The sequence below is a fragment of the Cornus florida genome, unplaced genomic scaffold (genome assembly GCF_030987335.1).
Source record: "Cornus florida cultivar Cherokee Brave unplaced genomic scaffold, ASM3098733v1 CherokeeBrave_3.0.0_Hap2_Chr04, whole genome shotgun sequence".
Classification (NCBI taxonomy): domain Eukaryota; kingdom Viridiplantae; phylum Streptophyta; class Magnoliopsida; order Cornales; family Cornaceae; genus Cornus; species Cornus florida.
The window spans coordinates 3,678,577-3,706,214 of record NW_026775574.1 but is presented as its reverse complement, the minus strand read 5'-3'; the positions used below and the strand labels follow the sequence as shown (position 1 = coordinate 3,706,214).

The window sequence follows — 27,638 nt, the reverse complement described above, 5'->3', positions numbered from 1 at the left end:
GTTGAAAAAATTTGTGTAATTTAGGCTAAAACATTGAATTTGGGGACATATATCTAAAGTTAGTTATGATCATTGTTAATAAAAAAATTCAGAATAGTCATAGAGATATATAATCGCATCGAACTCTTGAAAAATGATTAAGAACTAGTCTATACACTGTTACAACAAAAAATGATTCGATCATAAAGAATGAATAACATCATATACATCTGATTCTCAAACTATTTATTATTATTCTTGATGATTGAACTCCACTTCCAAATGGTAACATTATGGTGGAAACATAACCCACGTCACAATGGGTGGTTAAGAGCCGAAAGATGGAGAAATTAGCGAACATGGATGAAAATTGAATTTGGAGACGCATATATTAAAGTTAGTTATGATCATTATTAATAAAAAAAATCCAGAATAGGGCCCAAAATAATCTTTTTGTTCAAATGATTTGGGGATTCCTAATGATTGATTAATTTCGTAACTTTTGGTAATAAACACAATCAGTTGTTAGACGCCTAAAATATCAGTTATGTTTGGCTATGCATGATTAAATTAAATTATCGATTCCACGAATAAGTGATACCTTTTTGCAGTGAAGCTTACCCACCATAAAATTCCTCTAGAGGACGACAAACAAAAAGGTCTGTTTGGGACATCAGTCAGACCAATGCAGATTCTGCATAATTTACCACATTAAATTAAGGGATCTTTTAGATTACAACAAATCTCTCTGTCTTTGTCTCTGTCTCTCTCTATATTATATATTGGCATGTCCCAAATGAACTCAACGATTATAAATATGGGAGTCAAAGTATGTTTTAAAACATAATACATAAGATTATATATTTAGAAGTTTAATTAAAGCAACAAGCATGAGTACTAGTTTTTATAATTAGTTAAGTGATATTTTCATATCCCGGTAGGCTTTTAGTGCGAGCCAGAGAAGCAAATGTTGTTACCACAGTACAAATAATTCTAATTCTTTAAATCACATCTCTACCCGTTGCAATATTTTTCAAAATTTTGGGGGCCACGCCCCTTTATGTCTCCATGAGCGAATTTAATATCCGTTATTAATTACATTCATTCATTTGAAATCATATATTCAAAATAAGAAAATAATCTCTCTGCAAACGAAGATAGAACTACGTACATTTAATTCTTTTTAAACTCTACAATAACGGAAATTTCGTGCACTTAATTTGTCCTTTTACTAATTACATTCGTCACAATGAATAGTCCCAGCCATGCACGATGCTACCACCGTGAGGACAATGTTGGTGCGGGGAAGGTGGGTGGTGGTGACCAAATTGTGAGAGTGACAATGCCAGTGCTGATTGCAGTAGTGTAAGCATTGACAATGCTAAACATGGGTGTGGGCGATGGTGGTGTGACACAAACTTTACTTGGGACAAAAAATGAGTCCAGTACTTGTTAATGAACCATTAGACTCATAACTCATGAGGTTGGTCCAGTGGAGCAGATGCATGAAATATATATTTTTGAGGAGGAGGTTCATAGTTTGACACTCGAAAGACATATTAAAGATAACATTATTCTTGAATTGCCTATGACTTACCGGGGGACTGGCGTGGGGTTGCACCGTACCAATGCCCCCGTGGTTTATCACCTGGGGAGGGTTCCATGAATATTAGTCACTTCTCTTACCATATTTAATTCTTTAAAGTGATTTCTTATTACTTCATTTCAAATTACTTTGGCCTTTTTTGGATCTTTTTTACTTTCTATTCAAACCAATATACCTCTTCTTTCACGTAAGCAAAGGAACATTTTGAGATTCTACTCTTAATTTCATAACAGAATTAAACGAATTATTGTATTTGGCATTTGTCAATAGTGTTCAATCTCTTTTTGTGTTTCTTTCTTACAAGCTCGAAAATCATCATACTTTGCACAACCTCACATTTTCTATCTTTTATTCGATCAGTAACTTTACCCTTTCCTCCTTTCTTTCTCCTCTTTTTGGGGAGGATAAGGTACCAACCAAACTTCCCACTTCACGTTGTGTACTTAAAAAGGCTACAAAGAACTTTAATCAAAGAATCTAAGATCATGGTTCTCTTTAATGCAAGTGGAAAAGAGAAAGGAAAAGAGGAATGCAAAATTTGACTATACGTAACAGTTGACAGTTGGGTGTCTCACAATGTTGTTGTAGGACTTACAATATCGTGAGATATTCGAGGTGTCAGCTAGTGTATTACAGTGTTCACAACTTACAATTGTTACAACGGGGCTCACAACGTGAGACACCCGACTAGTTAGGTGTTAGCTAGTGTATTACATTGTTCACAACTTACAAATACTCCAACGAGACTCACAACATTTGTGAGGCACGCGACTAATCAGTGGTCTGTAAGTATATCACGATTCTATACACATACATGTATGTCCTTTTATGGGAATGTTGCCCACCAATGATCTTCATGTTTAGTATTTTGATTATTGGGCTTAGCTGAATAAGCCCATACTCTGTAGGAACACAATTGAATATGCACTCAAAAGTGTAGCCCAAGTACACGGGCGGCCCATGAAGACCACAACTCTTCTGTACTCTGACTTTTCTTGGAAAATGTTTGAATTTGGGTGCACCAATGTTTCAATCAAGATTTTGTGTTTTGGGCTTGTTATGTCATGATATAGATATAGATATACTTTACTGACTTCAAAGCCAACCATGTGATCAAAGAACATTCTTTGAAGATGATAGAGTATATGCTATTCTTCTCTATCTCTTTCTATCTCTAAATTCTCCAAAAGGTTGAGTTTCCAAAAGACAGCTAAGGTTGTATCGTATTCAACAATCTCATCTCATGATCTCTTTGGAATTTCTGAAGATCATCATTTTCAAAAAGGGAACACACATTTCATGGGCCTCTCAGACATGTTGAGATTATGTTCCACATTTCTGACAATTAGTTTAGTGGAATGGTGATGAATTTATTCTGGGTGTTGGGTGGTGAGGGAAGTCCCCTGTTAAATTATTTTTTGTTTTGGAAGTACCGAGATGACGACGACGATTTCTAGGCCTTCTTTCCTTCTATTTCAATATTTTCTTATGCACTTTTGATTATGAGCTAGGAATTATGGTTCAATACCGAAAATGATGGTGTCTGGGTCTCGTATTTTTTTTGCCATTTTGTTTCAAAAGACATGTTCCCTTCTATGGTTTTGTGCTGTTGGCTAATGGTATATATGTTACATTTGATCATTTTTGGTTTTGGGACTCAAAAAGAGTTGTAACTAGGTAGTATCATTTTCAAAATTAACATTAATTAAAGGTTAGCCTAGTTGTCGAGCGACATCAGCCCAACATTGACAGAGCCAATACTAAATATAATGTTTCTTGAGACATCAAAGAAGGATGAGAACATTAATACCATGGTCGATCATTGCACTTGCAAGTGATAAGTTGATAACGAGTAGCTCAATATTCTTGTCAAAAAAAGTTAAATAACACACAGACACAGCAGGGATCCATCATGTTCGTGTGGGCACCATGGTGCAGCAACATTATTTGCTGGCAAATTCACGGCTCTGATCGATCGTTCTCTATTTTTCCTTACTGAATCATGTAGTTCATAATAGCCTCAAATTTGTGCACGTGATTGATTCTGAGCCAAACATTTTTATCTATTTGATGTAGTGAATGAGATCATATTTGATTTTATACATACTATCACTTCTGTTAAACAAATAGGTTAAAATAGTCAGTGTAAATATGCAAAAGTCAAAATCCACACCTAATTAATTAATAAAATAAGTCGTCCCATGGCCTAAAGTTGGGAAGACTCCATTTAGGGCATGCCCTACAGAATAAGATTAGTTGTAAGGTATGATCCTTGTCTAAGACAGGAAAGAAGGTGTTCCCTGGGCTTATGTGAATGGGGATGATCGATCTATATATATATATATATATATATATATATATATTCCACACATCTCAAGTACATGCCTTGCCCAAAACTCTTTCATGATCGAAGAGTTCAGTGGTCCACCATTTTTGCTAATCTTTCTTCGATCTCCTTTCTTGTCACCATCCGACCTCGACTTTAAATTCCAGTCTGTAATGATGTTTGTGTATATGGCATCTAGGATCTAGCTAGCTAAAAAGGAATTAATATCACCAAATAATGGACGTCTCTTAGTTACTTCTTAAATTGTTTTCCATTTTCATTTTATTTTTATTTTTAAATTAAAATGTATGTTATTTAAGTATGCCTAGTATAATATTCGGTTTAATTGTTGAAATTCCAAGATCATGTAGATTGAATGCTTTTCTTTTTTCCCATCCAATAAATATATATTCATCTTACTTTCCAGGGATAAAAAAAGTGTTTATCTTTTAGAAAAATTCTAATTAAGTTCTAATCAAGAGGTTCAAGCTGAAGCTATGGCTCTTTGAAACGCTATGCTATGGGCCATGTCTTTGTGTTACGATCGAGTTTGGTTTGAATGTGACTTGCTGGTGGTGGTTTAGGCACTTCATGGTATGGATGCAGGTCTAGTGGAGATTCATTCGGTTTCTTTCGATATGCAAGTGCTTTTGGAGCGGTTTTCCTATTCTCGTTTTAGTCATGTCCGTATGCATGGCAATGAAATCGCCCATGCGCTTGCTAAGCTTTCTCGGCCTCATATTTCAAGTGATATTGCTCTTATTCATATTCCAGCTGATATCTTGGAGCTAGCAGCGAAAGATTGTTAGCTTTGTTTGTTCTTGTTTTTGTTTGCCAGGAAAATAATAATAATAATAATAATAATAAATTAATTAATTAATTAATTAATCATCTTGATCAAGTTAAGCAGTTGAATTAATTTAGCTTGCCCTAATTACAAACAAGGGACAATTACACTTACCTTCCTCAAGTTTAATTAGGCCTAATTACACTGGTTTCCCCTCCCTTCTCAGAGGTTCTAATTATGCATGCACCATTGAATTTAAAGCTCAATTCACTCAAGGCTCAAGGAGTTTTTAATCATTTGAAATATACGAATCTTTGGCCCCAAATTAGGTCGAAAATAGGTTGTATTCCGTCTTCATCCTTCCACTCTAGGCAAATTTGCAATAAGTTAAGTTACATTGACAATCTCCTTTATGTCAAACTTTTACCATTATGTCAACCAATGTGTGTAATTTTACTTAATAGCATATATAAACAAGACTAACCATACAACAAAAAAAATGTCTAATAATTGGCAAATAGAAGAGTACTATATATACAATAGCACCCATATGATGAAGTACTAGTACTAAAAATATATACAATCTAAATATATATACAGTACCATGTTAGTATCAAAAGTACATTGCAATGAACCCTATTACTACTTTGAACAATTCTTTAACCATCAATTCTTTTCTTCCATGGGGCCATAAGTTAGGCTAGAAGAAGCTAGCTAGTACCCGCCAAATATGTTAGACGACAAGGTGGTGGGGTCGGTTGTTGGTGGTGGTTTTGGTAGAGCCATTGTCTAGGGTGGTGGTGGTGATCCGCTCGCAGCAAGGACACATAGTAGTGTGGTGCGAAACCACGGAGGATGAGCCTACCTTCATGGCCCTCAGCTCCTCCACCTCCTTCTGTAGCCGCCGGTTTTGTTCCGTCAGTGATCCAAACCACCTCTTCAAGTACTCACACTCCATCTCAGTCTGCTTCAGCTTGCTCCTGTATAATATATATATATATATAACATTAATTCAATCAACATTATTGAACTAATCAACATGCCTAAGTCAAGTTTTCTTAAATAATTAATCAAAACGCGCAAACGTCTATTCTATTAGAACAAGTGGATCGATGCGACAAATTGCAAAGCCAAAAAAGACGGGCATATTCAATTTTTGGAAGGAAACCTAACTTCAAAATTTTTACTCCTTACTAAATAAGGAAATAGGTTATCACTTAGTGCGCTTAGTGATTAATATGAATTAATGCAACCCTCTCATGTTTTCAAATATAACATCAATCACTTTACAAATTGAAAGTCATGTATGACTATGATCATACTGTGTGTGTGTATATATATAGATAGATAGATGTATAGATATAGTAGAAAGATTTGACAAATTATAAAGGTAGGTAATTAATTATTAGTCAAGTAACATTATATGCATTCAATTATAGAACATGTTGGTGGTCTAAATAGTAAAAGAGCTAGTGTAACTCATGATCTGATGGACTTGACTTATAACCAATGAATTAAGTCTAGAAGAGTGTAATATTGATCTAGAAAGCTACCACATGAAACCAAAGAACACATGGGCATGAATGACTCTCTATCCATCAAAATTATTTCATACTATCCTTAATTATTGATAGAATATCTTGGGAGCTGCTAGTTCTATAGCCAAAATGTCTCCTGCACATGTGTAGGGACCAAATTAATATATCAGGTATGTATTTTTATTTTTTTATTTTTTATTTATTTATTTTTTTTTTTACCTTTGAGAAGTTAGAAGCTGATACCGCTAGATCACTGACCCATTCGTGATATGTGCTTCTTTCCGAATTTAGAAATTGTAATTTTTTTTTTTTTTTTTTCACTTGGTAAATATAGGCATACACACGTGCCCAAACATGTCTCACTGTCCCTTAAAAACTCCACCTTTGGGAGATGGACATAACAATTTCCAAACTTGACTAGCTATTTTTTTGTTTCTTTTTGGTCTTCCAGGAATTTAAACCTTATGTTATTGCTCCTTACAGGACACACACACACAAAACTATGTGATTGCTCATAGTGTTGATAGTAACAGTCGAAGTTTCCTCTACTAATGGTTTAGGGTATATAGCCAACTCAAATAGGTAGAGACACCAACCCTGTTTGTGACAAGTCTGAGTATATATATGTAAATACATAAACAGATTGTATAAATATATTGATAGACATACACATGCAATTTATAGGTTATGGATGTTGGTATAAAAGCATATATGGGCTCTTTGTGTGAGGCTATGTGCATGCTTTGACCCTTAAGTATTTGGACATACATCAATGTACTTTCCAAGTTTAGCACCAGAAATTTCGGATTCTTGCACTATAGTTTCAAAAACCATGGGGCTTAAGTGGGGTTACCTCATTCACCAAACAATATAGAGTTGTGATAGCAAGGAGAGTTGGACATATTCGATCGCCCAACTTCACGTGAGTAGCAAATAATGTCCTTTTTAATGTATAAAGATTGAATCATTGAAAGAAAATGAGAATTTTGAGTTAAACTTTTTCGAGTTTCCTTTGAGCCTCAATACCCATGACCGAGATTAGGTTGTCCAAAGCACCATGGCTTGAAAGGATCGAGATGAAGAGTGGTGGAGGAGGTGCGAGGGAGATAGAGATTAGGTTAGAGCTCGGGAAAAATGGTGCTTATGATGGCATCTTCCCCGTTCATATAAAAAAGTTAAATGCATCGGACTTTCAACCACTACTTATCATTATTCAACAATATATTAGTAGGAGCTTAATTCAAAATTCATTGCCCTTTATATTTAAATATCCCTCTTCTCGTCAACATGCTATTTGTGTACAACATCTGTAACAACGAAATAGCAACTGTTAATTAACTTTCTAATTTTGTTTCTAATGTGCCAAATACACTGCTCCTATATACTATATGATTTCAGTTATATTCGTGATTTCCTCGATATATTAATGAGTTATGATACAAACTCCAACTGTCATATTAATCCGACTAATATTGAATAGTCGGGCTATTTATATATATATATATACACACACACACAAAGGTATAATAATTCTACAACTAGCATGTGTAGAAAGCAGTGAGCTGTGATGTGGCCAAATGAAGGACGGAGCGTTTTCAACTCTTTGTACTTTAATTCAACACCAACATTATCATTAATGCCCCCCAAAAATTATGTTATACACCTAACAACACAGTCGAGCACTATTACCCCTTTCTCCCGAATAGGATGTCGGGAGTTCAAACCTCGTGGAAGAGGCAGTGTGTGCATAATTGTTTTAACTTAAAAAAAAACAAAACAAAACAGTACAAGTGGTCGTCGTACCTTGCTCTACGGTTTTGAAACCACACCTCAACTTGCCGTGCCTTCAGGTTCAATTGCATTGCCAATGCCTCTTTTTCCTTCTGCAAATTTTAAAATTAATTCCAAAATCATTAGATAAATTATACATAAATAGGCATAAATAACATGCACATGCTTGTTTAATTTTATTAATTAGAAAAGAGAGATATAGGGTTAATAATTAATTCAAGAGTAAAGTTATATATATATATATATTAAGATAATCTATCTCATGACAAGAGTTACGAGCTCTCTCTTATTTTTTATGGACGCTTACATGATTTAAGGTCTGGTTGAGTCGAAAACCTTCTTCAAGAAGACGAGATTGTTCCTTTGTGAGACGAAGTTTCTTACGAGGAGGACTCCCACCGTTGTAGTTGCTTTCATCATTTATGGTCCATTCCTCTTGGTCAACTCCTGATGATGGTATTTGATTTATGTCCAAACCTTTCACTAATCCACCATATTTGTTTCAAATGTTCACATAAAAATATATTAGTTGTATTAAATTTTCATATAATACACATAAATTCCATTTGAAATACCAAAATATTAGTTGTATCAACCTATAGTTATGGAAATATTATCCCTTAAATCAATGGCATCTAGTCCAGATGATAGAAGGAGATGATGAGTGTTCGAACTCTGACGGGTCAAAATATACCATGCATGTGTGTGTTTGCTTAAACTTTCCGTCAAAATTGAAGAAATCATATTCCTAAATTCCAGAGAGAGAGAGAGTCAGAAAAAGACCATACCAGAGGAAGGAAGAGATGAAGATGAATTCAAGCCTGGAACGGATATGGTTAACTCCAAACATGTAGAGTTTGTCGGTAAAACGGCCATGAAAGTTGCAGATGAACTAAGAATCACTAGAGGAAAAACAAGATATATATATATATATATATATTTATTCGTGTATGTATCGACTCAGAGAGAGAGAGAGAGAGAGAGAAGGGGGGGAATGTAAAATGGGAAGGTGACAAGAGAGAAGATGGAAACGGTGACAGGTGAGAATGAAAAAGGTCAAATAAATAGAGAGAGATAGAAAGGATGGAAAAAGTAGAGAAGGAACTTAATAATGGTAATTAATGAGTATTCATATAATTCTTGACTGTGGTCGTCAAGTCAAACATCTTGACCTGTGTATGTACAACACGTGTTTCTGACTGATGGATTCATATATGTATGTATATATATATATGTGTGTGTGTATAGGCAGGTATAACCAGGTCCACTGTTTGAATCTTAGGGTTGAGTCCAGGTTGTCGGTCCACAAGTCATCTGGCAAAATGATTGGAAAACCCTAACCCTCATTCTTCAAGTTAATGCACTCTTTTATTTTTCATTTTGAAAAATGATAAGTAATTAGAGAGTTGTATAAATTTATATTTTTATATGAAATAGTCACGACTTCAAATATATTGAAATGTGTCCAACATTTAAGCCTCTCTATAACAATTTTTTCATTTTATGTGCACATACAAGTTATACATTTGATAACTTAGACCTAAAAAAATAATTAGGTGTCTCACAGCATGTTCTAGATAGCTATCATGATTCGTCGTATTTGGTTTGCAATTTTTTTTAAAGAATCGATATCGTTAAACATCTATATAAATTGATTGGTTTACACTAATATTCGTTTGAGTTCGTTACATTACGATTGGAATCGTTATTTTAATCGATAATGTGACTCCAAATCATGATATATATATATATATATATATATATATATATATATTGTTATTATATAGTATATACATATATGTATATGTGTGTGTGTTTGATAGTTTCTCACACTCGATTCGATTCATTATTACGATTCACCGGATCATATACAGTGTGAAGTCATTTCATGTGGAAGTAATGTGCATTGATTGAGAAGTATTGACGGTTTGGATAATCAATAATGAAGCATTTAAGGCTACTTTACCTGCTTGAGGGTACAGAGGAATTGTAACGACCATTTAACATTAAATGCAAAGAAGAAGGAAAAAAAACACGTTAACTATGTTTGGGTATGTGTACACAAGTTTTATTAGGAGTTGTTATGTTGGTCCATTGCACTAATCACTATGCAATTAAACACGAGTTTATGATAATTAAACGTTTTTATTTATTGATTTTTAAGTTGTCTTCAATCCATTTCACATGGTTAATCTAGTCAAATTAAAGCAGTCAAATTGTTATTACTTTAGTGAAAAAATGATAAAACTAATTAGCTGACTTAATGTGACAAGTAAACGCATTCTATATAAATCTCTTTTAATCTGTCATTTTTTTTTTTTTTAATGACTGAAACGTTTCAATTTATTTAAACAAAGAAGTCAAATTAGAGTACACGGCATTGCTCCTGAAGGCATACAAAATGACAATCATAGCCTCCATCGTTAAATTGAAATAATGTGACTGAGATGTGATTTTGGGAAATCTATAGCTGCGTAAATGATAGGAGTGACAAATTACTACACGACTCACTAACACAACACGATATAAATAAGTTTAGGTTGACCTTAAACGGGTTTGAATCATAAACGGGTTGACACGATTAACTCGTTTACTTAACCGTGTTGGGTTAGAGTTGAGGGATTTAACTCATGTAACCTGTTTAACTCAACATGTTATAATCGTGAATATGATCTATATAATATGTTACTTGTTTAAATCCAATTACTATGAATAGTGAAGTCAATTTTAATATAAACATTGTCTACGTCTTATTATTATTTTTCTTATTTAGAATACTTGAGTTAATTGTGACAAAATTTTTTATTATTTATTATTTAATTAAATATTAAATGTCTTATTTTGATAAACATATAAACGGATTAACATATTTATCCGTTTAATAAGTGGGTTGGACTAGCGTTAAGGGTTCTTGACACAATTATTAAATAGGTTAAATTTTGATTTACTTATTTAGTATAATATTCTTATATCGACACCATACAGTTATACTTATAATCATGAATTGCCACCCCTAGTAAATGACCTATAAATCAATACAGAGATCAATAAAGTGAGACCTAAAACTCTATTTTCTTTGGCAATACTCTATATAGTTTAAACCTACATGACTGTATTGCTTTAATGATAACACAAAGTTTTAAGGGCTTGGGTTTGATTTTTTCGGACAAGTACCCGACTAGGGTGTGATTTTGTGGTTTGATTGACAATTTCAGTCCAGACAATCAATCATTCAATATACAAGTTGAACTATGGACCTTATGGTGTCCTAATCATTTTCCATTTATTTTCTTAGACTCCAGTGCAAATTACATAATGTATCCAGTGCAAATTACATAATGTATCCGGTCTCTTCGTGTAGTATTGTTATGTCTATTTAACTAAACGATATTTGAAGAGATATGATATATAGGTCAGAAGATTACATTCGAATGGAGAGTTGAATGCTCTCAATTTCAATAATCGAATATAATTATTTATTGAAACTTTTTAAATAAACAATAATAAAAAAATGATTCTATACACTATAATATTAAAAAAAAAAAATTCAGGGTGTGATTATCGAAACTTGATGAGTTGGGGTTATACTTGTCAATTTGTATTCTAATTGACAGTATAATTTTATATCTTTGGACTGTAGTTTTCTAGTAGTAACTTAATTGGTGAAGGAAAACTTAGATATATATGTTTGTTTGTCCCTGTTGTCTATTGTTGTCATATAAAAAGGTTTAAGGCTGTTGGAAGACAACTCTTGGACTTGAAGGTAGTTTCAAAGACTAATCTTTTAAGAAATTCTCAGAGAATTCTAAGGATTTTTTCCAAAACCTAAACGAACTATTTGGTTTGATCATCAATGAATGCAGTATTCTTGATTTTCACGAGTTAGATCATTAAACATAAAATTAAGAACTATGATAATCAGATGTATTATTTTATCTTGCATCCCACTTGAATGTATTCGATATTCGGTTAAATTTATAGGTGTAACTATCATTTTCTTACATGGAAAGACATGCTTCCCATAACCTCATACATAGGCACTATACCATTCATGATCAGTAATTGATCTACTGCAAATTTGCCCACAAATAGTTTGAGAAAAGAATCGGATTGAGAAACATTACTATTCTTGGGATTTTGTCATATGAAAATCAAATAATACATTCTTATGCTATTTATAAGTGGACCTTATGACTCGCCTTCACATTATATATTATTCCTTCCGTCTCAGTTTAAGTGTCGTCATTAGAAACTTGTGAGTCACAAAAATTGTGAGTCACATATCCCAGTGACGACACTTATAAACCGAGACGGAGGAAATATAATCTTTCTAATTTTATTTTCATAATAAAATTATGTAAGTGAGTCTAATTTACTAAAATATAAAAATAAATAAAATATGAAGGACCCACCTAAGCAAGAAAGGTGGGACCAAGGTTGATGAGTACATTAGGAACAACGCACGGAGACATTAAAGTAATGGAGTCATTATTGTACGAAGATTAGATGGGAACAACAACCGTGTGAGGCGCTTGTCCGATGCGTCGAATTGCTAGTCCATCATACACCATGCTGTGTAGTCTCGGTGGATAACACGTGGGTCCAATGTCCATTTTACCCATGCTGTTGGCATGTAAGATTTGGATATTCGTCACCTCATTCGAGGAGGGCATCAGTCTTACCTTCCGTTTGGTTGTATGGAAACGCTAGTGATATAAATAAAAAAGAGGGAGAAAAATATTAAAACTGGTCGTGGTGGGAATGGAGTTTGTATCAAATCCATTATCCTTTAATAAATCAAAGTAACTATTGATTAATACAGTGAGTCGATACCTCTGTCATGCTTGAGTCATTCATCATGACGGTGTCGACGACTCTCACAACTCTTACTCTACATCTTAGAGTTCATCTTTTTTATTATTGACCATGAACCATTTATAATAACACAAATCCTATAATTCATATACCGCATGTGACACTCTCATGTGCATATAAATTACTTCCTTAGTTAAGTGGACACCACGATTCAAATACTGAACCGATCAACACACATCATTCACTAATTGAATATAAAGTATCATATTAAACCACAAATTTATGGGACACAAAATGTCTTATATAATCCATAAATTTTTTATATTAGGACATACAAAACTAAGGGCGTATCTTGGTGGGCTTGAGCCCATCTTTTACTATAGTCAATTTTAGCTCACTCAAAAAAATAAATTAAAAAAAAATAATAATAATAATTATTATTACTAATATTAGTCCACACCATTGACAATTTCTGAATCTACCAACAAAACCAACCGTATATTCTTATAATATAATCATATCAAGAGTAAATATTCATTATATATTTTATAGAATAGTTCATATTTCTTTTCCTCCTCTCTCCCATCCAATTTTGGATCGGATAAAATACCTTACTTAACTAGGAAACTCTATTCTATCTTTGTTAAGAGCCTTGTAATCTAATAGTCTTTTTTCTACTTTAAAAAGTGAATGGTAAATATCCAAGTCTCGTAAACAGATATGTGAATTTCTTGTATCTTTCTTATCGGCCATTCTTCCTCAATGCTTACGGACGAGTTTACCTTCAATGTTTGCGGCTCACTCATTTGGGAACTCCTGGCCCAGAGTCTATAAAATTTTGGGTCAGGCCTAAGAATTGGAAGTAAACCCGGTGAGACTCAAGCTTGAGAAAATTGGGCCTCCTGGCCAGCCTGACTAGGCTTTGGTTGAGCCCGTTTCTTCATTACCCTACTTTGGTCACTATAAATACTTTGAGCTAGAGAGTCATCTGAAACATTAGGTTAGGAGTGTCTCTCTTTCTTCATCTCTCTCTCTCTCTCTCTCTCTCTCTCTCACACACACACACACACAAAAACACAGATGCGATTTTGAGCTTAAACAATACTGAAAAGGGCTTGATGCAAATAGGGGGAGAGTTTTATGCATTAGCATATCCATGGCTCTGTAAAAACTCGTAGGTTCTCTACTGGTTGCCCCGCTACTTTCAAGCCCTAAACACCAATTTTTTCCCACTTACTTTCTCGGGAAAATGATGGCATCATAGTACGGGTTTTGTGCTTTTAACTGGGTTTGTAGTTGTGAAAGAAGTCTTTGGTCTCGACCAAATTTCCTTTCGCCTACTGCCCATTTAGCCTTCGTCATAAACCCGCCTCCAAACGCCATTACATCTTTTTCTTTCATTTCTCTGTTTTATTTCTTGTGTGTGTTTCTATATATATATATATATATATATATATAACTTCGTTCTATATTTTTGTGTTTGAAAAAAATGTTGCATTTTGAGAAGAGATCTCAAAAATTAAGAAAGGAAAAATGAATTTGAAGGAAAAAGATGCTTGATTCAGAGGGAGAAAGGAAAATTGAATTTGAAGAACTTCAATCTAAAACCAATCCAATTCAACTTCCTCAATTTGGATCCTAACAGGACTCAAAAATTTAGTTGGTTTAGAGTTAATACCAATACATAGATGATTCTGTTTTAAAATTACAAATATTAAAAGAAATTCAACTAATAATTCTTCAATAAAGCCTTTTTACACAGTGCGTTACATTCTTATAATGCTGGTTTATTTCAAAATCAAAATATTTTCAGCATCTTGAACTAGCTATTTGTTAATTTGTTATTGATTCATAATTTTCTGACATTATTGATATATCACAATTAATTAAAATTAAAAAAATACTATTCTCCCCAAATTTTCATTTGTGATTTGAGAAGTGCTATTTAAAGTTGCGCAAACTAATATAAAAGACAATTAAAAAAAAAAAAAAAAAGAAAAAAAAGAGAGGTTAAATATACGTAACAAATGGAGCACCTGTAACAAATGAAAGAATGAAGGTTATTAGAGCACCTACACCGCCCTAGCCAAAAGCCCATTTTTATCGATTTAGAGGCCCAAATACAGTATGGGCCCACAAGGGCTATCGGACCGGCTCTCGGAAAAGCGAGATCCCGAGCCTGATTGCGGAATTTATTTTTAGCAAAATTACGCTGTTTTGGCGCAAACAAGTTTTTGTTTTTAACTCTGGCACCTAAGCCCCGAACAGGCACTGTTTGGCAGAATGAGTTTTTGGGAAAAAAAAACTAAAATAATGATTATTTTGAGCTCTTTTTTTTAAAATAAAAAATATAAAATTCATTGAATAAAAAATATATTGTTTTTTGTTGTTTTTTTCCTTAAAAATTGATTGTTTTTTTTTAACTTTTTTTTGCTTTATTTTTTTTAAGTTATGCACGTGCACTTAACGGTTATAATTTTTAAAAAAATTATTTTTTTTTTTAAAAAAAAAACTTAAAAAAATCATTTATGTTCTATAAATACCTCAACTCTATCGCACTTATAGCTGTCAGGAAAAAGTTAAAAAATAAAAAATTTTAAAACTTTTTTGGGGAGCGAAAATTCAGAGAGCCTAATGAAACGTTTATAAAGAGCCAAAGCTGCTGACGAAGCTCTGCGAATTGCTGACGTGGCTTTTAAAAAAGGTGAAATGACATTTTTTGAGAGTAAAAATTCGGAGAGGGAGGCTAGTGCGGATGCCCTTAGGTATATTGAAGGAGGAAATAATTTTAAAGGATAATTTTGTCTTAAATGTTGAAATTTATAGTTCCAAAAAAAATAAGAAATAAACATTAATTACAACTTTTTACACTAAAATTTATTTTTTCTTTCCTGATTGGATATGTAGAGCTACACTTCATTAGCTCTTACAGGACCCATTTTGTCTTATATATATATATATATATATATATATATATATATCACCTTGATTGATTTTTTTTATTGAGTTTTATATAATTTAATTGAAATAATATTATGAAATTGAGTTTTAATTGAGGTAATATTATAAAATTTGAATTTTAGTTAATGTGTGAAATGGTTTTGCATTTTTTTGTTTTTTTAATTATTTTAACCATATATATGTGTGTGTGAAAAATAAATAAATAAATAAATAAATAAGAAGAAGAAATCAATTCACATAAAGTTTTTTCATGGGTATAGAGAAGAGAGCGAGAAACAGTGAGAAAACCAACTACGGTTGGCGCGCGTGCGCGCGCGCACACATATATATATATAGTTAAAACAATTGAGCAAAAAAAAAGCTATGTAAGAAAGGAAAGAATGAAGGTTATAAGTAGGATAAAAAAGAAAGAAGAAATATGAAAGGGTAATTTGGTTTTTAAAATTTTAGTTTTAAAGTTTTAAAAAAAATAGAAAAGAGACATTAATTATAATTTTTATGATTAGTTTTTTAACCAATCACATGCGGGACACAGTGGCTCCTCTTGTGATTTTTTTTTTTTTTTTTTTTTTTTTTAATTAGGGGCTGTTTATTTGGCTGCTTTATATATTTTTAAAGTAATTTTTTAAATAAAGGAAAGATCTTAATATAGAAGAGAGGAAAAAAAATAGCAAAATTTATGATTATAACCAAATCCTAATTGGTCATTAAATTAGAGTACATTAATATCTTTTTGGCTATAGTCACATCAGATTCAACATCAAATCTAAAAATAAAAATAAAATCTACAGAGACAGCAATCATAGAAATATAATTGTCAATAGAACAAAAGGGGTACAATAATTGTCTCAATTCATTTGAAAATGGTTTTTGTTTTGATTCATTTATCAGCAATCAGCTATATTCTGCTAGGTCTAGCAACAAATCTAAAGAGCTCCAAAACCAACTTCTAAATAGCTGCAACGAACAGATTCATAGGCCATTGGCACATTGCCATTGACAATCCTTAATTTAAACACAACGTAAAATGATAACACCAATAATAATACAACAACAATGACATTATAAATTAGCATCACCTATAATAAGAATTAGGCAGGCACCCACATATTTGGGGAAATTATGGGGCCTAGCTAAGGAATCAAAGTCTTTTCACTCAAAGTGAGAGATAAGCTGCTAAAATCTTCAGTTGCTCCAAAATTGTCTCCTGTGGAATCATAGATGTAAATCAGACAAATGGAGCAGATATACCAAATGACATTGGGGAAATATAGTTTGTTAGGCCATTCTGCAAAGGTACCACATACCTGTTAGCAATTAATGACACCTCCATAACCTTTGATCAAGGGGTGCCGCGAACCGACAATCGAGCAGTAGCAGCAATCATATGTTTTTCCAAATTATTACTGTGGTCAGTAGCCATGTCTTTGGGTGCACAGACCCGCTCCCTGTGCAAAAGAAGGTCTGTAATGAGTATCACCAACCGTTAACCCAAAAAAAAAAAAGGTATCCCAGTAGACGAACACTTCACCTGGGCAGGGAGGCATATTGCCTCCGGAGAGGAGAGCTTCGTTCTCCTTTACTATAGTGCTCCTCAAGATGGGCGAAGTGTTGCTTAAATCGATCAATTCCACTAAGTTGACATAAAGTTCAAATTTTTTAGCAAGGATGCAATATATTCAACAGCTCATAAAGAGGAGGAAAATATATATTAATAAGTAAATAAATAAAACAGTCATTTGAAATGGGATAAACATGTCATTAATCTGATGACGAGATCTCATGAATCCAGATATTCAGATAAAAAAACGTTCAAACGAGAGTGGGAAAAACAAGAGAGAACATTTCACACCATGTTAAATGAGGATCTTATATGCAACAAATACGAAGGAAGAGGTGTGTATGTCTTAATATTGTAATTTGGACTTTCCCCCGTGGATATAACTTTTGTATGTACAAGATATACTTGAATATGAAAATTAGAATTTCTTTTATAAGACAAAATGATATTTTATAGATGAAAAATATCCTAAATAGAATTTTATTTGATTGATTCATTTTGTATGGAACAGTACTATGAGGAAATTTAAACAGGTTCACAAGCAAAGTCATAATAAGAGCCTCACATGATCAAATTTTGGTTTGAGTTGCGTTTTCATTTTATGTTTTCTTTGGATAAATCAACAGGTTATTAATTACAATGCTTTCTTAGGCTTGTTGAGTCGAGGCTATGTTGGAATTTCTATTTTTTACTGGACTTGGGTGGTAAATGGGATTTTCTCTTTTATGTATTGCTGCAAGTAAGCTTAGATTAGCCTCAGTAGTCAAACTGTTTATTAGGGAATTTGACATCAGCCTATGAAACTTTTGAATAATTGTGTGGTATAACCCTAACCCTAAAAGAGAAAAGTCTAATGTATTATTAAAGATTCCTATAATAATATTCCCTAACCCGAAATATTTTTCCTAATAAATTCTCCACGATGATGATTGTTGTCCTAATCACAACTAGACTTATTTTATTCAATTTCTCGTCCTAAAACTCTAACTCCATAACCTAACCTTTTTTTTCCTAACAATCAATCACCTTATATATGTCAGCAACAGTTTTATATTATTCCATCAACCTCTCCCGTTTGAAAACAGGCTAATTTTCTCTCTCATCCATAGTGCTCAGTACATTTATTTCAACTTTTAGGCCCCCTTGAGCCCTGAAGTTACAATCAGGACCAGACATGTGACCTAAGTGTTGGCAACCATGTTGCATTAATATGGCCCCACATAGCACCAGACAAAATCATCATGGACCTTGTGACAATTTAGAGCAATGACTCTAAGCCACCCTTTATGCGGATACATGAGCTGGGATAACCCACAGGACCAAAAGGCTTGGTCCTATATATCTCCCAAAATCATACGGGCTTTAATGCCCATCAGGTCAGAGACGAGGTCTGCGGGACCTAGGAGTTCGATGCCTGTCAAAATTACATCGAATGTGAGGATGGTTTTAGAGGGTTTGGATGGTGTTGGATTGGTGGCTAGGGTTTGGGAGCAAGCCGAGGTTGTCCCAACTGGGGATAGTGGGTGGCAAGCTCATTTTTTACCGGAAGTAGAAAATGAGAGAGAGCTGGCATCATATTTATAACATGTAGCAAGAACAGCCTCTCACAAGGACCTAACAGAAAATTGATCATTGTTCTCTCACCGGGCCAAGACTAGCAGGTCTAGTGATGTAGGTCCTGTTAGTCCCAGCCGCATTGTGATTGGCTCAGGGCTTAACCGGAGTTGCCCTCCACATCCCTAGGATCCTGTATAAGGGCCAGAGACCAATTCCATTGGGCTAAAAGTAGAGCATGAACCAACCTGAGCCTCTGGATTAAAATTCATGTCCATGGACCTATTACTCAACCCTTCTCTTTCCAGACCGTCCCTCTTGTCTAACCCAATTTATCATCTCTCCTTTCCTACGTGCATAAACATCTCTTTCCAAGAATTCCCATCACCAACAAACTCTAACCTAAATGCTATCCTCAACTTAAAAGGTCACAACATTATCAATCATAGACACTACTATTTTTGAATTTCAAGCTATCCTCCATCAAGAGTGATGCAGGGTGGTGAGGGGCTCTACGAGCTCTAAATTTCATTAAGGAAAGTGTATCAATACTATAAATGCATAAAAAAATTAAAAGATAATCTATTGAAAAATGTATTTACTTTACAGCTTACTACTTTGGGATAAATATGTAAGCATATATCTGCCAGAAATTACAAAGCACATATGAGAATTAAAGGGGGGGGGGGGGGGGGGGGGGAAGGGGGAAAGGGAAATATAAACAGTATACCATAAAGGAATCTCCAACAATAAGAATGAAGTGGAATATGAATAATTTCGCAGAAAATTATTGTTTAATATAACCTTGGATACATGAAGCTTGTGTGATCTACGCCATGAAGGTACTCCTGAAGCATCTGCGGATGATACTCCAAAATCTGTTTGCTTTAAATGAAGATACAAATGAGTAGTGGGTAACAAATGGGTTACACTTACACCTCTAAAGCAATTGTCATACCTCTCTATATATTAGCTCTCTTACAGTATCCTTGGTCAAATTCCTCCTTTCAAACTCAAACTCAAATTTTGAAATGGTTTGTCTGGAAGGTTCATGGTCCATGTTTGCCAAACCATGGAAATAGGGATCCGCTAATGCCTGTAAAGATAAAATAATCACCAATATCAGGAAACGGAAATATAGAATTATAACTAAAAAAAGTTCCGGCAAATGTCAGAGAAGTAAAATGCTTTATAATTGGTTTTACTAAATCTTATCTCTTCAGCAGATGGACGGTCTTTGGGATCAAATGCAAGCAACCGCTCAAGCAAACGAAGAGCCAATGGATCTGCATTTGGGATTTTTTGTGAGAAAGGGATGGGTGGTCTTTTCCTCATGCTATTTAAATATCTTCTAGCCTTTTCATTCCGAATCTGCAGAAATTATGACAACTCCAAATTAAGGGAAAATAACAGCACAAAGTACAAACAAGCTAAAACTAAAGCATCATAGAGAGACTAGGTGAAAAGTTGTGAAAAAATTTATTAGTATCAAAAGTGACTAATGGAAAGAGGACAAACCTTTGCCATGGATTCAGCAGAAGGAGTGCCAAGTAAATCAGTAATAAGATCCAGCTGGTGTGCCACATTCTTACCAGGGAACAATGGTTTCCCTGCAAGCATTTCAGCAAATATACACCCTATGCTCCAAATATCAATAGCAGGAGTGTACTGAAAAGAAAAAAATGAAAAAAATCAACTAAAACATTTTTGGAGTTATTGTCGACAATCAAATCCATACAAGTTATACATAACCCTAAGAATTTATAATAAACTACTTACAGAGTAAAAGAAAGCTGCACATTGAGTAATATTGAGACAAGAAACATCTTATTATATAGAGAATATACAAATATCAATAACAAGGCAATTACTGATCATTATCTGAATCACAATCATACATCACAAATAAGTTGAAATAACAGGTAATGCAGATTTCAAATCGTTATTGACTCCACAAATAGTTGATCACAGATTTTCCTCACCACACTGAATTGATTGATTGATTATAAGGTCCATCAACTCAGCAACCTCCTTACACTATCAATTCAATTAAGAATATTTCTAGTAATCAAGGATCCACCATAATACACTTTATCATAGTATTATACACTGAATATGCAACATCATCCTTCAGCTATGATTTCACAAGTATATACTATATACTATATACTCCCATATGTAAAATCTCGAATTTACAGATCATGTCCCTCTTTGCAACATGCACACATAACAGTAGCTCATAAAAATTCATTAAACCAATGCAACTCAGAAACAATTGCAGAAGCCACAAATGTCTTCACATAACCCCAAATGGGGCCACAAAGATGCGGAAGCTAGTCGTCAGCTACGCTAATTCACAAATTTCTGCATGCAAGACTCAAGGTATAGTAGAAGACAGAAATGCCAAAATTTAGAAGCGTATGTTTCCAATGGTAAGGCTTGCATGAACCCACTCAAAGAATTGCCTAGATATAGCCTCGGGGGTGCAACTGTGGTAACACATTCAAAGTTATCAAGATATCAGGAAGAGAGAAAACAGCTAAATGGTGTTAACCATATAAAGAAGCCTTGCCATTTAAAAATATTTTTAAAAAATTTGAGAATTTTCAAGAATAAGTAATATATATCTGTAACCCTCAGGGTATCCAAAATTTATTAAATCAATGATATATTTGGTCTGAAAATAATTCAATAATTTCATTAAGATGGTGCATCAAGACCACAAAATGTATTTAAACAATAGCAACATGATTGCTAAATCCTATTTGATTGTTTTTTGTTGAATGATTCTAACTACAACAGCAAAATGTCACAAGTTCATTTATATCATTCTAAATGAATGGTTGGTCGTGAACAATAAATCAGACAGAGGTTTAAAAGCTCACTCTTGCAACACAAATGGACGTGGAAATAATTAGAGAATATCATAGAATAGGTATTATAACAAGTGCACTTGCATAATGCAACCTCTGAAGCCATTGATAAAGTTAACATGAAAGATCAAGGCCAGCTGGTCAAACCTTTATGCAATGGCGCACACACACGAAAAGGAAAAAGAAAAAAATAAAATAAAATAAAAAAGTGCCAGATTGGACAACAAACCACAAGCACAGAAATAGAACCACAAGAAATGACTCCTACGTCATAACCTAACAACAAAGCAGAAGCAACAGGGTTATATGCCTATTATCATAATCAATGAAACAATTCGAAGGTAAGAAATAAAATCAGTGAACTACTCTGTGGCCCTGCATTACATGGGTGTTTGATGCACTTTAGGTCAGCTGGTTACCCACCCCTGCCATGAGTAATGCAAAGTGCATTCAGACAAAGTATGGCATATAAAATTATGAAATTTAGTAGCTTTTAATTGGTTAAATGCATAAAAGTTGAAGACAATTAACAAAACAGGCTTGGGAACAGAACATATTAGCATATTAATATATAAAAAGATAAGCACATTCCAAAGTGAATTGAATTAGATAATGCACACAGAACTACAATTTCTTTTATTAATTTCAAAATCTGAAGTACCAACATTGACTTCATCAAGGAGGTAAAAAGTAACCACATAAATTTGTCAGGATATATATATACATATATATAGATATATAGGCATTGCAAGCATGCTTGCCAGTGTGTTGTATATACTTACTTTGGAGAAGAAAGAACCACAGAGTTCGGGAGCACGATACCATCGAGTTGCCACATAATCCTTTAAAACATTAATATAATCAAAAGGATAAATAAGTACTTGTATAAGATAAATAATGCACAGTCCAGTAACAAAATTACCAAGACAAAAAGCGATCTAACTAATATTGAAACCACTACAAACTGTTAACATGAAACTAAGCTGCGCAATAAATGCCCGAGAGAGGCACATACAGTCCAAAAAATAGCTGAGGGGGCATCATTAAATGACACGCGAGCAAGCCCAAAATCACAAATCTTCAGTTTGCAGTCTGCGTTAGCAAGGATATTTTTTGGCTTTAGATCTCGGTGGAACACATTTGCTGCAAATAAAGAATCTTTAGTGAGCATCATCAAGTATTAAAGCCTAAAAGCACAATTAAAGAATTTTCAACCTGTATGTATATATTTTAGAGCTCTAAGAAGCTGGTATAAGAAAAATTGATAATGTTCAGGAGTGAGGTCATCATTTGCCTTGATTACTTGGTGAAGGTCAGACTCCATCAACTCAAAAACAACATATATATCTTTAAATTCTCTTCGACATGGAGGTAGCATTATATGCTTTATTTCTACAATATCTGGGTGTCGAAGTAGCCGCAGGAGCTTGATTTCTCTAAGAATACGAGTGGCATCAGAAACATGCTCAAAAACGTCATTGATTTTTTTTATAGCTACTCTCTCTCCAGTGTGAGTATCAATTGCAGACGCGACAACACCATAACTTCCCTTGCCAACAACCTCTTGTATTTCATATTGACTTGCCTCACCATATTCTGTGAAGAATTCTTTGTCAGGCATGTTCTGAGTTGAAACAAACGATAGTTAGCAACTTCTAGAAAGAAAACTAAGCAAAATATTAGGAAAAAAAAGGAGGGAAATGAAAAACAAAAAGCATTGATTTTTAAAATATATCTGGTAAGAGGGGAAGGAGGTAAAGTTTCCGTTAGAGTTAAGAATTATTTCATGGAATATGTCAGGTTCAAATGGTCCTGATCCTGAGAACCAGAAGGTGGTGAAGTCAATGATGAGGAGGTGGATACTTGACTTGGTACATATTCAAGATACTGAAATGGAAAAATGACTAAGTAGGTTGTGCAAGGTTTATGTTTGAACTGCTGGGTGAAAGGGATAGTAGGTCGGGTTCTTGTGATGTAGCACAGTAGAACTATGACTACGATTCAGTGACTCTGGGGACTTATCGACTTCATCTTTGTTGCAGAAAAGCAACTATGGAATTTAGTGGATCTTATCCAGATCTATGGCCCAGTGGATGAAAAGGATAGGATGAGTTTGCAGGAGGAGCTTGCTAGGGTGAGACAAACGTAATTCCCCCTGGTGCATTAGAGGGGACTACAGTCCTCTCCACTTTTGAGGGGTTAGGTTGCTAGAGGACCTCGAGGACCATGCATCAATTCTTAAACTTCCTTGACAAACATGGACTTGGTTGATTTCATACTTCAAAGAATGGGTAAAATAGACTGTGTGATGCATCAAAATTTAGTAGAGGAAAGCAAGCTGTGATAAAACACATATAGTGTAGTATAATCTTTAGGAGCATATTTCATAAAAAAAGTGTGTAATATGTCCCCTGCCCAATTGACCCCAAATAGAATTTAAAGGAGGAATACAAAAGAAAACATAGTGATTAGACCAACGGGATTCCACATCACTAAACAAAAAGTGTTCATAAAAAAATTCCAAAAACATAGATATACAAAGAATTAGCACACATTGTATACATATACAGCTAGAAACATGCAAGTGAAACTGACTTGCATCCATCCTAAAACCACAAGGCTTGTTTGGCTTATTTGTCCAACACATCAATTTTGAATAAATAAGAATATTATACAGATGTAAGGACAAAAATCCATTCCACTGCTTTGATAGGCTTCTCTGGTATTTTCTTAGTAGAATTCTTCACTAGAGAAATAAAATTCCTACCGATCACTAAAAAGGCCAGCATTGAGCCAGGGATAGACAACTAGATATCTACACAGACAAGAAACAGAAAACACAAATCCATCTTCTTGAACAAACTTCAACTTAACATTCATAACCACCAAAAAATGAGACAAAAACTCCAGTATTCTACAAGTTATATGCTATAGTAAAAGAAATAGTGGATACTTGATTAAATGATATATAGAATTTGTAATACAACACAACTCAAGATAAATGGATCAAAAAGACTTGTATAAATCTATGTAAAATTGGTCAAAGAAACAACTAATTCTAGGGTTCCAAAAAAATCATCAAATTGAAATGAAATGAAGGAGCAGTAAAAACTTAAAGATCAAATCAGAAACAAACCTTACTGTTTCTTTGCTAACAATTTGAGTCAGAACACGAAATTGCTTGAGGTGTTGCTCCACAACCGCTTTCTAAATAAATCTAAACATAGGCGTCTATGAAGTGATCAAAGTTAAAGTTTGAATATTGCATATATATATATATGTATGGGTGTACACGTGTATGTCATGATGTATACAAATATATATATATATATATATATGATTAAAGAGTGTGGCGAATCTGAAATTGTCAATTCAACATGTCATAAATGATTCTACAGTTCTTAAGGATTGCTTTTTCTTTATTTTTGGTATCTATGAGAAATTTTTAATGTTAATTTTTATCTTCTTTTTTTTTTGAAAAATATTACCTAAAAAAGAACAAAAAGTGAGATGACAAATCGAATCGAATAATCCAAAAGATCATAAATTTTATCCCATTATCAGCTCAAGAAATAAATGCAAGCGTGCCTCAAAATGCGGACCTTATCTTATCACACAGAAAAAAAAAAAAAAACACAAACACACACAGTAAAGCGGCTGAGCTGACCTTTTGATGATGGTCGGTGGAGATGAGTCTGAGATTGATTCGTTTGGGGACTTTTATAAGCTTCAAACCAGAGATGCCAAGGGAATCTGTGAAATTCAAGTCTCCTTGATCTTGATCTCTCTGTACGACGTCGTTGCTATGGAATTGATCTCTCTTATCGTCGTTGTCGTTACTCTGAGTATTGACGGCGGAAGAGTGACGTTGAAACCACCGCCGAATGCCTCCTACAAGAGTTCCCTTACCCATATCCACCGCAAATCTGTACAAACATTGTCCGCTTATAACTCTATCTCTCTCTCTCAAATATATATATGTATATTATATATGTATGTATGTGTGTGTAGTATATATATCACACTCAGTCGATGGTGCAGTGTATCTAGGAAGAAAGAAGAACAGGCGATAACTGCTGCGATGTCCGCGGGGCCGGTGTAAGTCTGGACTTCTGCGAATTGGACCACCAAATATGGACCATGTGGGACTTTGACTTTGTGGATCGTTAAATAATGGGCCTTCACACAATTTAAAGTGAAATGAAGGTTCAACTTGATTTTTTCAAAGTACTGTGTTGTTACGTGGTAAGGGAGAGAGTGATGGGATTGAGAGTTGAGACTCTTGTCGACATCTATTTTATTGTGAGATATTTTGGAAATGAATTTTTTTTTTTTCTTTTTTTTTTTTTAAGATAGAGGTAGGAGTGAAATGAAATGAAATTGAAATTAAACCATCTCGCTTAATTTATGAAATGGTACAAAATGTAGCACTACTTTTTTCCAAAAGTATTTGTTTCCAATTTTTATTTTTTATTTTTTATTTTTATTTTTATTTTTTGTAATGTAAACCATGACATGGGTAGAGGAATACATAAACACATCCACACTTTATGGGAAAAGGGAAATGATTAATAGAAAGAAACAAACAACGGAAGATGGGTGAATTGTTTATTGTGTCCTTGGATACATAGCCAAACATCAACATAGATCCCAACTTTCATGAATTTAAAGGGCTCTAAACCACTCTAACCGTAAAATTCAATTGTTTCTTTTGGTGAGGAAAATGACATATGAATACATCATCATTGAAAAATCACAACAATAAGTCAAAACTCACACATTCCACGTTTCAGATTTGACTTTAATACTTGGTGGTTAAACATTCAAACTACTATTTCTATTATTTCTTTATTTGATATACAAGTTAGAGTAAGAATGATCATTAAATTGAAAATAAAATTCATTCTTAAAAATAAAAAGGAAATGATATTTTTTACGACTTTAATATTCTGACTTAAAATCGATCTAGCTAAAAATATGACGTGTTATTATAAAATTTCAACTTAGATAAGCATCATTATTACTCCTGTTTGTTTCCATAAAATACGTCAATTTTTCTTTCTTTTTCTACTCAATTTTGTATAACTCCTTTCCTTATCTTTTTAGTTTTCCATAATCGTATCATCTTCTTTTTGGTTTTCACAATATCTTTCATGGTACTCAAATAGAAGAATTTGATTGGTACAAAATTTAGAACAAAAACTGCAATATTTTTCAATTTTTCAATGCTTTGCAATTTTTCTTTAAATTCCTCATTTTGTTTTTGTTTCTGGAGTCACATAGATCATTAATTTTGATCATTATATTAATGAACAAATGCCTATCTAATTATATATATGAGATGTAATCTTAAGTATCTATGCGTTAGAGATCCAAATGCAATGTGATATATATGTATAACACACACACACACATACATAAATATATATAACACATATATAATTTGATATACATGGTCATTGAAACTATAATAACCAACAAAGATATTATATTAAGATGAAACCTAAAAAATAGATTACAACTTTCCAAATAGTAGGTTTTTATTTTTTGGGCTAAATAGCAATACTCAAATGAAGAATCATTCTACAACTAAATTTAGGGGATGACCATCATTCTCAAGATTTTTTTTTTTTTTTTTTTTTAAAAAAAACAAGTTTAAAAAAAAACCTCATATTCCAAGTCCAAAAACTACCACCATCAGCACCTTAATTATCTTCCACCACCGTTATTGTAACCACCACCACTGTAGTTGCCTTCAACCACCACACTGTCACCACCTCCACTTCCTTCCACCATTGTCACCGTCGCCACCACCACCACCACCACCACCGCTACCTCTGTTGCATT

At 33.6% G+C, this 27,638-nt stretch overlaps 2 protein-coding genes across 4 annotated transcripts; both read right to left on the bottom strand.

The window, feature by feature from the left end:
* Nucleotides 1–5,210: 5,210 nt before the first annotated feature.
* On the bottom strand, nucleotides 5,211–9,028 carry LOC132305556 (homeobox-leucine zipper protein ATHB-17-like). Its single transcript, XM_059803185.1, has 4 exons — nucleotides 8,816–9,028; nucleotides 8,335–8,510; nucleotides 8,040–8,119; nucleotides 5,211–5,678 (listed from the first exon to the last, which is right to left on the bottom strand). The coding sequence occupies exons 1-4, from the start codon at nucleotides 8,901–8,903 to the stop codon at nucleotides 5,432–5,434; spliced, it is 591 nt and encodes a 196-aa protein (XP_059659168.1). The 5' UTR covers nucleotides 8,904–9,028; the 3' UTR covers nucleotides 5,211–5,431.
* A 7,706-nt stretch (nucleotides 9,029–16,734) lies between these two features.
* Nucleotides 16,735–25,859, bottom strand: LOC132302523 (mitogen-activated protein kinase 9). 3 transcript variants are annotated; one of them, XM_059799410.1, is made up of 12 exons: nucleotides 25,459–25,593; nucleotides 24,928–25,008; nucleotides 23,007–23,415; nucleotides 22,807–22,934; nucleotides 22,574–22,633; nucleotides 20,437–20,586; nucleotides 20,136–20,289; nucleotides 19,877–20,016; nucleotides 19,723–19,796; nucleotides 17,335–17,436; nucleotides 17,111–17,251; nucleotides 16,735–17,010 (listed from the first exon to the last, which is right to left on the bottom strand). In XM_059799410.1, the coding sequence occupies exons 3-11, from the start codon at nucleotides 23,410–23,412 to the stop codon at nucleotides 17,146–17,148; spliced, it is 1,320 nt and encodes a 439-aa protein (XP_059655393.1). In that variant the 5' UTR covers nucleotides 23,413–23,415; nucleotides 24,928–25,008; nucleotides 25,459–25,593; the 3' UTR covers nucleotides 16,735–17,010; nucleotides 17,111–17,145. The 3 variants fall into 3 exon arrangements, with proteins under 3 accessions (XP_059655393.1, XP_059655392.1, XP_059655391.1); XM_059799409.1 differs by having other exon boundaries at nucleotides 24,928–25,022; nucleotides 25,459–25,591; XM_059799408.1 differs by lacking the exon at nucleotides 24,928–25,008 and having other exon boundaries at nucleotides 25,459–25,859.
* Nucleotides 25,860–27,638: the final 1,779 nt, after the last annotated feature.